This window comes from Charadrius vociferus, unplaced genomic scaffold, assembly GCF_000708025.1.
Source record: "Charadrius vociferus isolate BGI_N301 unplaced genomic scaffold, ASM70802v2 scaffold657, whole genome shotgun sequence".
Classification (NCBI taxonomy): domain Eukaryota; kingdom Metazoa; phylum Chordata; class Aves; order Charadriiformes; family Charadriidae; genus Charadrius; species Charadrius vociferus.
The window spans coordinates 468302-477860 of NW_009649299.1; the positions used below are offsets into that span (position 1 = coordinate 468302).

Below are 9559 nucleotides of genomic sequence, written 5' to 3' on the forward strand. Positions count from 1 at the left end.
GAAAGCCATTGCAGACCATTTCCTCTTTTCTTTTCCTGCCAGGACCTGAATTTAGGACTTGGCTTTTCCTCCACAGAAATGGCTGCAGCCTCCAAAGCAGCAGCAACAGCTTGTTTGTAGGACTTTTCTCCAGGCTTCAAGTGCTACTGACCCGATCCTAGAGATGTCCCCAGCAGGGCCATCAGCTCTAAACCCACAGCCTGGAGACTACCACGGGGCGGGAGAGCTGACTGGGAGATTACAACCACTCTCCTGCCCCGTCGGGAGAGCTGGCTGAATCCCCCTCCTCTGCTCCATCGTCAAACATCCAGCAAGACTGGGAAGATGGGCAGACGAGAGGCGGCCCCACAACCTACCAGCTCCGGCCCCTCTGGCTGACCGGAGGGGCCTCATGGGGGTGCTGGGAGCCCAGCTGTGCCAGGCAGGTCAGGACAGGTCCGGCCTCTGGTGTGAGGGGTTGGGGTGGCTTTGCTGGGGCCAGTTGCACTGTGGCTGTTCTGAACTGTGTTTGGCCTGTGGCTCCGACGGCATGGTCTTTGCTTTCCAAGAAGCAATTAGGAACAGGCTAACTTTCATCTGGAAGCCAAGGAACGTGGCAAGGAGTCAGCAGAAGGGGAGTCTGCTGGCGCTTCGTCCAGTGTGACTTTGGGAGTTGGGATGGGAGGAGCCAGGCCAGGGAAGCACAGGTTGTCTCCAGAGGTACTGGCAGGTCTGGGGACACGCAGAGCCTGCTCCGAGCAGACTGGAGGTGCCCTGGCATCTCCAGAGGCTCCGTCCCTTCCAGCAGTGACTCCTCATCTGGTCAAGTGTCACCACAAGAACACTGGATGAAGATACTGAAGTCACAAAAACCTGCCAGAAGCAACTGGGAACAGGTCTGTTTCTGCATCCACAAACTCTAATCCATGAAATGCGAGCTGGCCCCTCTGCAGGGACGGCATCTCCACTCATCTTTACAGAAGATGAGGGGAAGCCTCTGTAAACTGAGGCAGCAGCATCCTCTGTGCATGCAACACTTTGGGTAGATGGAGAAACTATGCACATTCACAAGGGCCAAGGATTTCAGCCAGGCTCTAGGACACAGACTGACCGCTAGCAAGGATGAGAAGGACACAGGTCAGGGCAGACCTGTGTGAGTTCTTTAGGAAGTCAAAGGCCTGCAAGGGTAGAAATGTGTTTATAGAGAATGTGCAATTGCCATTCTCTATAAACATCTCCCAGAGCCCACCGTGACTAACCAGATCCCACATCCCACCCTACAAGGCATCCTTCCACCTGGTCTCTAATGGAAGCAGATGTATCTCAACGTGGACACAATCTTCAGTGACTAAAACCCAAAGACAAGTCTCTGCTGAGCATGTGTAAGCTATGATTTCTCAATACCTTGTAAATTGGCCAAATCTGGGAGGATTTTTCATAAGAACAATAAGAGGCAGTTTTTTTCTCTTCTGTTCCACGCTCTATTTACAAATTTAAAAGCCCTGCTGCGACAAACAGAGTCCAAGAGCTTTCCAAAGACCAGGCCACCACAAATCCTTAACATGGGTAAAAGTAAATACAGAAAACTTTCTTGAATGCAGGAGATGAATTCGGTTGTTTGCCATATAGAGCAGCGTGGACCTCCTAAAGCTTTGTCTACTGGGACTTTCCCAGCCCACACGGGGATGGATTGAGGGGTGGGTGGGTACAGATACCTAGCACGCCGCAGGCTGCATCCATGTGTGGGTACTGGAGAGACGAACGCTTGTATACGACGTGGGGGCTGCCCTTGCCCTCGCTCCCTGTGCTGACATTGGCTCCCGGGCTCAACGGTTCAATGAAATATTCCTCCTCATCTGCGACGATCACCCCATGCTGCGGAAGGAAAGAGACAAACGGCAATAAAAGAGGTAGAGAGAGAGTACTGACATACTGGTGACATACTGGTGGCTTCTCATAATGAGCTTTCTGATGATTAACCACTGAATTTCTGGGGACTGACAAATACTTTTGAGAATGTGAAGGAATCCTTCATTTACGCACAAACACTGAACTATATGAACCTACAGACCGGAGAAAACCGAGCCAGATGGTCGTGGATGCCTCAGGACATCTGCGTTCACTAAAGTCCTCTGGAAATCACAGTCTTTCCTTGCAAAATTATGAATAAGTTGTTTCCTATTCCACCCACTCAGTCTAATTGAGGGATTAGTCTGTGGGATCCTAAATACCATTACCTTCAAACAGCAGCGCAACTCAGCAGTGCGATCTACCTCCTATACTTTTCAACCTCCCAGAAGAACCTTGGAAAGCAGCTCAGGACCATTACCATCACCTGGGAAACTCAGGCACTGAGAGATGTAGATGTTCAGAGGCTTTTGAGAAACACCTCGAATCTTTCAAATCTGAAGTCCGCTTTGCAGTGATGCAGCCATGGGGAGCCACAGCTTTTCACTGCAGCCTTTCTCTGGGTTGTACCTCGCAGGCACCGCTGCCCTTTTTACACCTCTGACTGGCCACCTCGGTCAGATGAGCTTGTTCCTGCTCCCTTACTTGTTCATTTAGTTAGTCAGGTTTTCTTCACTGTTCTTCCTCATTTTATTCTTTGACAGAATGAATCTCAGCTGTGAGCCCAGACTTTGCTCTCTGTGAGTGGACCCACTTGTGAGACGGTGAGGACGGGCAGGAGCAGACCCCAGAAGGATGAGCAGCCAAACCCACCAGGTGCTTGCAAGATCTCTCCTCTGCAGCTGGTCCTGTCCTCGCAGCAAGCTTTCCCTCTACCTAAAAGGTCTGAGCAACCTAAAAAGTTTCTGGCAGCCCAACATGATACAAGTAGAAGCTCCATCCCTGTAACAGCTCCTGGCTCTGAATCTCACTTAACTGTAAGAAACACGGGTGTGCTATCAGCTGAACTTCACCAGTAAGCAACTGAGGCACAGAAACATGCTTGACGTTGCTCAAGCAGGACAAGAAGTATCCCAAAAATTGAAGACCCACGTTACCTCGCTGTCCTCCCACCCGCTGTGTGCAAGCATAGCTCTGGGTGCAGAAACACCCCCGTCCTGCCATCAGCTCCACACCGGTGTCCTTTGGATGTCACAGCACTTTCCCAGCTCCGCTCTGTACAAGGGGGACAGGAGCTCTGACCCGCCAGGACGGGCAGTGGGGATGCAGGTCTCTCTAAAACATCTCGAGGTCCTTGCACGGAAGGCACCACCTGAGTAACAGCATTACTGCTGGGCGTTCGTGGGGGAGAGCCCCTCTGGGGTGGACGCTGCCTCCGTAATAGGTCTCTCCCCTCTCCCTCCCCGCCACGAAAGCTGAATCGGGGCAGTGTGTGCACAGCGAAGTCCCCATCTCCAGAGTGCCGGGGGATTTCCTCCTGCACCAGGCTCTGTTGCTCTTGGCTCAGCTCCACCTTTTCAAACACAAGCGAGGTACTGTGAGGTTAGCCTGGCGAGGGCTCCGGCGGAAAGCCGAGTGTCGGCCTGCGAAGCCAGCTGGCTGCCGGCTTTGTGGGATGGGGAGAAGGAGGTCACCGCCGGCTTGGGGCAGAGCAGCAGGAGGGGAGAGCACGTCCTGCCCAAACCCCATGTACTACTAGAAAAAGGCCGTTCTTACTTAAACCTGAAGCCTCCGCAGAGCACAAGAGGCAGAAGGCTCCATCGCCTGCCTGGCGTCCTTCGGCAACGAAGTTCAGCTGTCACAGGAGTCTGAAAACTGCTCCATCGCTGACCCCAAAGACGGAGCTCTGAGGTCTGGGCGCTGGACATGACACAAGGCTGTTGAAAGGGGGCGGCGAGAAGCCCTTAGAGAGATCCCTGTGGTTTGTGGGGGAGCTAAACTGGATATCCTGTCTATGATTCACCCAGGTCATCTGCAGAGCAAGGATGGTTTATGCTATTAGCTTATAACCACACTTAAGAAAAGCACAGCCCCATACTGCAATTCAGCTCTTCCACCTCCTTGTGAGTACACGCGAGCAGCTCGCTCGTAGCCTCAGCAGCGGGGCCATCTGCCTTGCTCCAAGCATTTAATGTTCACGCTGACTTCAGAAGGGCTTTTCAGACGAAAGCACAAGTTCAGCACAGACACACGGGGTTGAAAACCTGGCCTTTAAAACTGCCCTTTGATGAGCTCTGACACAAGAAGTAAGACGGTGGCATTTCTCCCCTAAAGTTGTTTTCTCCTCGCTGTGATTTTTCTGATGGTAGGACACGGGTCCTCGCGATCTCGTGCAGCCGGTGGGATGAAACATGGCTTTGCTTAAGACGGAGATTTCAGCTCCTGGCCAGGCTGAGGCAAAGCTCCCTGGGCTGCTCCCTGCAGGCTCCAGCTGCTTCGTGCTTGGCCCTGCTGACAGCTCACAGCTCTGCCTGTTTTGGAAAACGGACCACTTTGCCCTTTGCTTCCGACAACTTAAGCCCGGGTGACTTTCCCCCCTGCTCAGCCTAAAGCGCAGCTCGGCGTGCCCTCCGCGGGAGACGCGTGGGGTGAGCCACGCTGCCTGCCTGCCCTCAGGGCGGTGACGGTGTGCGTGGCTGGGAGGATGAGTCTACGGGAGCGTGTGCAGATATTGGCAATCCCAAGCTGGGGTGCCGTAAGGCGTGAGTTATGTCATGGGTGCTTGAAAACAAAGCGGTTTACAGCGGTACACCTTGCAGACACAGAAATTGCTCAGGGATGTGGGAGTTCAAGGACAGGAGAATGGCTTGGGGCTTGTTACCTGTTTTCACAGCTCCTGTGGATGCAGTCATCCCTCTCCCTCCTCCTCATGCACAGCTCGCCCCATAATCAGCACCTGGCCCTTCCTCGTGCCCATTCAACAACACAACCCCCTTTGCATCATCAGTGAGTCAGGTCTGTGCAAACGTGGGTCACTGTGTGCAGTCCCCCCATGGCACATGTCAGCATGAACCTGAACCTTGCGACCTCACCAACTGGAGATCCTCTTCTGTCCCTATATGTCCCCCCCAAAGTGGAGTGATGCCTGCCCGGAGGGGAGCGTGCTGCGGCTGAGGGATGGCATGAGTGGATCAGCCGTTACTGATCAACCAGAGCTCTGCAACAACAGATCTTCTCCGGTGGCAAGTACAGCCCCCACTCTGTCAGCTAAAGACACGCCAGTCTCCTCTCATCCAAATTCCTGACCCTATCGTCCTCTCTAACCCAGAAGCCCTCCTCTCCCCTCCTGGCTGATGTCTGTAGCTCTCCAGGGCAGAAGGACAGAGTTCAGGAAAAGGAGAGGTCGTTGGATGACCCTCCGTCCCTCTTAGTGCCTGGCTGTGTTTTCCTCCAGACAGCCCCTGGTATCTCTCCAGAGCTAAACACAGCCTGTGAACCAAACCGTCCCAGGGCAAGTGCTGCCGGGCCACTGCTTGCCCTGGACTTGCTGCCTTCTGAAGTGGGAAGGGAGGGAGGTGACTGCCAAATCCCTTCTAAGCCAGCAGCATCCAGCTCACCCTTCAGCGCTTTTGTGAACACCCCTAAATTGTCTTGGACTTCAGCAGAGTTCCCGTCTCTAAACGAAGGGCGAACCAGGGAACCAAGAGTTTATGCAGCTCCGATTTTTGGCTGTGAGATAGAAACATTAGACTCTATGATATAATGAGTCAAATTCTCATTTCTGTTAATAACCCACAGCACTGTTCTGGCAGTGTAATTTAGCAATAAATCAAACGTGAATTCATTCCCATTTGGAAGCTCTTCCACAGTGCCAGAACACTGCTAAGAGGTGGGGCCGCAGCATAAATATGAATCTGGCCTACAGAGTCTTTTTCTACATGTTACCCCTCCAAGGGAGCTATCATCCTTGGGATTTGCTAACAGGGTATGTTTGCTCCATCCCTCCATCTGGCAGGTCATGAAATGCGCTTTGTGAGCCAGAAATATCAGAAAATCACAGAAAAAATAAGGATGGAAGTCCTTAATCTATTCCCAATGCTGGAAGAGCTAATGAATCATACCTGGAGTGTTTTTGAGAGGCATTTGTCTGGCCTGTTCTTAAAGATCTCCAACGATGTAGGGGCCACGCACTCGCCAAGCAATCTAGTCCAGAGCTCAGCTATCCTTACCACTAATGTCTACCATTAAGCTTTCCTCCTGATATTTAAGACCATGATGTCTAGTCCTTGCTGTTAGGATACGCAAAATCAATCATTCCCATCCTCTTCGCAGCAGCATTGCAGGTTTTGAGGAATGCCATCTTGTTCCCTCTTGGTGTTCTCTTTTCCATATTGAAAAACACTGATTATTGCAGTTTCCCCCCCCCCGCCCAGGGAGCCACATTTGTAGCTCCTGCAATCTGGACAGAAGTGACCGGGAGCCCCAGGAATGTAATCGTAAGGAGCTGAATGCACTTTTGACATTCCCAGTTGTGTTGTGAAATTCCTGCCTCCTGCATTTCTTCCTCACTCGCACACACAAAATATACCTTTTGCTGCTGCTGTTGGAAATGGAGGGGAGAGTTCTGTGAGAGACAGAATACTGGTCTAGAACCTTGATTATCCCATTCCAACTAAAATCCATGGAAAAATGCCCGCTGACTTCGGTAGAAACTGGACTACAAGCCAAATACAGATCACGAACCCCTACAGACCTAATGAAGTGATCCCACCACCATGGACCCACCTGCTGGGGCCCAAATCAAGTTGTACTTCTACAGCAAAACCCAAAGAAGCTGCAATCTGCTCTGCTTTACGGGCAGCTCTAGTTGTTAGTATTGCCTTTGTCTGGGCAAACTGCAGAGACTCACCAGTCCATTGCAGTTGCTGATGGCGACCTTTGAGTTCAGGTACTGATCCTGCAAGTGGCCCGCGTAGTGGCAGTCTTCGTGGAAGTCGTGTTGCCAGTCCACGCCATCTCGCTTCCAGTATTCGACAGTGAAGTGCTCAGCCAGCAGGTTGGAGTGCAGTGTCAGGTTGAGGAGGAACTGGGTTCGGTGGGCAGAGACTTTGTAGAAAACCTGCTGCTCAGATGGCTCGTAGGGCAAGGACCCCAGACTGCGCCGAGGGCGTTGCTTCAGCTGACTTCTCACGTCAAAGGTGAGGAAGTCCCCGTTTTGGTCCACTTGGATGGGGAACGCAATTTCATAGTGATCGAGGCTGGACAGGAACTCCTCTGGGGAGAGAAAGCAAACACAGGAGGAATGACATTCTGCAAAGAGAGTCGGAGCAAAACACCCGGCGACTGCAGCGCAGAGCCGGCTGTGCCTCAGCAGAGCGCAGCCACAGCCAGCGCAGGCAGAAGGACACGATCCTGACACAGAGGGACCGCTCTGTCCAGGCTGCAGATCCTTGGGGTATTCCCAAAGGCCTTCAGCCTACAGAGCCCGGGAGCATCAACAGGCCTTGGGCCTATGGAACGTAATCTTCTTCCTCTGCAGGTGACGGAGAGAAACAGACGGGTCCAAGGGGCCATTCAGGAAACCCAAATTCTGGCTCTGGACCTGGACTATCCCCCATCACTCCATCTCCACTGGGCAGAGGGACTCCAGGTTGTGCAGAGTCACACTCTGTGGTTTGGAGGATTATTTTAACCTGTACCCTTTCGGTAACAAAGCTAGCAATAAGGTCTCATCAAAATGAGCCATAATGAGCCTTGGGGCGACAGTGTCTTAGGAGAAGACAGTCTTGCTAAGGATCTGTAGGGTTCTTCAGAACATCTGCATCTGCCACATGGACCTGCAAACTCTGCTTTGGTACCTCGCATAGTAACAGTACCATACCAGCCTCCCCGACCACAGCTGCGTTAGTGCACGAGGCACTGGGCACCCTCCTAAGAGGCACAAACACAATGTCCTTGCAATGCCAATCTTGCAACGAAAATAAGAAAGAGGGTAACCAGAATTCCCCAGCTGTGCTAAAAAGGCAGCAAAAAAGAAGTCAGACGTCCCAGTTTCCCAGCCAGGTCTCTATCTATGACGCCATCCTGCCTTCCCAGCTCACCAGTTTGGTGCTCTATATTGTACCCGCCTGCCTTAGCACCTTCTCTTGGGGCACTCGAGTGTTTGAGCCTGTCTTGTACCACTTAGGAAATGTGCTCTGACAAGGTCACTGCCCAAAACGTCTGCCTGCACTCACACGGTAACGCAACGCTTTTGGCTGTCAAAGAAATTGGCACTCCGCAACCTCTACAGAAATTTCTCATTTTCCAAACAAAATGCCACAGGGACTGCCAGACTGGATCTGACTGGAGGTCCGGCTGTCTCTGACAGCTCTCAGTACCAGAGCCTTCACTGGAAGATGTAAAAAATCATGCACTGGAGAGGATAGCTCCCCCCATCACAGTGTGTTCTTCTGAACCCTTCATGGCTGGAGGTTTGCTCATGGAGTGGGAGGGGATTTGCCCTTTTTTCACTCTGGAATATTCTTACTGTGCTTTTTGCATCCTATTTGTAGCTGTTTCCTAAGCGAACGGGAGAGGCCAGGCTGCTCCAGGGTGGCTGCATTTCGCCTGGCTCCACAGCACCCATCTTCAAAGCCTTCCCAGCCATCATAAATTTGGACTCCAAATTGCACTCTTACCACATGGCAGCACTGGAAAGTTTCCTCTTCCTCTAGTGTGTTTTCCAGTGTGGGAGCCTGACCGAGTGGTTTCCTTGGCCACCGGTAATGGGACAGTCCTTCCCACCAGCTGGGTTTAGGGGTTAGCTCCCATCCTTCCAAACCATAAGCACGTCTGGCACCTCTCCCTTGCCTCGACAAGCCAGAAATAATGATTAGTTTTTTAACTTCCTGTGCTCCAGCTTCTCCTGCATCACACCGCCTTGCGTGTGATGCAGCCAGGCAAACAAGAGCAACTATTTGCACTTAACCAATGATCTCAGGCTTGGAAAAATTTGCTGTCGGAAGTGTCTTGTTTTTCTTTTTCCCTCTCTGTAGTCCACACAGGCTTGCAAAATAGTGACTCGGAAGGAGGTTTGCGCCCGCAGTGGCTAGAAAGGGCCTGGGACCCTGGGCTGTGGTCTCCGATCCTGACCTGCAAGGTCTATCCAGGAGGCAAAAACATGTCCAGAGCCTGGGGGTGTGTGAGAACCTGCTCTTGCTGTAGTACCGGTCATCATGCATCCTCTCAGGAATGTCACTCTGGAAACTGAGGCACAGGAAGAAAGATCTAAGAGCAGTTCCCTGCATCACATGCATGTTTTAGGAAGTGATGCTTTAGAGTGGGGATGCCACAAACGAGAAAAAAATAACAGAGACTTTCAGCACAGGGAAGAAGCCAATGTCCTCATCCAGTGTTACAGCTGGTTCCTTCCTCTCCTCTAAAAATGTGAGAGATTAGATTAGGCTTTAATGATTGAGACTTCTTTTACTCCCTAACCCCGTGTGTTCCACCCAACATCACAGATGTCCCCTTATTTGCTCACGTCTGCCTTGGTCATGCTCCCCATGTTACAGACTATACTAGGAACTCCCAACAGCAAGAGTAGCACTGCTTGGCCTGCCCTTCCTTCCTTCCTTCCTTCCTTCTTTCTTTCCTTCCTTCCTTCCTTCCTTCTTTCTTTCCTTCCTTCCTTCCTTCCTTCTTTCTTTCCTTCCTTCCTTCCTTCCTTCTTTCTTTCCTTCCTTCCTTC

The 9559-nt window shown here is 51.8% G+C and overlaps 1 protein-coding gene across 1 annotated transcript in view; it reads right to left on the bottom strand.

Moving 5' to 3' along the window:
* Positions 1 to 9559, bottom strand: part of ADAMTS10 (ADAM metallopeptidase with thrombospondin type 1 motif, 10) — a 44819-nt gene that overhangs the window by 32016 nt on the left and 3244 nt on the right. The window contains exons 2-3 of the mRNA XM_009889147.1: positions 6737 to 7101; positions 1695 to 1854 (exon numbers count right to left, since the gene is read on the bottom strand). Coding sequence (XP_009887449.1) covers positions 1695 to 1854; positions 6737 to 7101 — 525 coding nt within the window. The remainder of the gene's footprint in view (positions 1 to 1694; positions 1855 to 6736; positions 7102 to 9559) is intronic.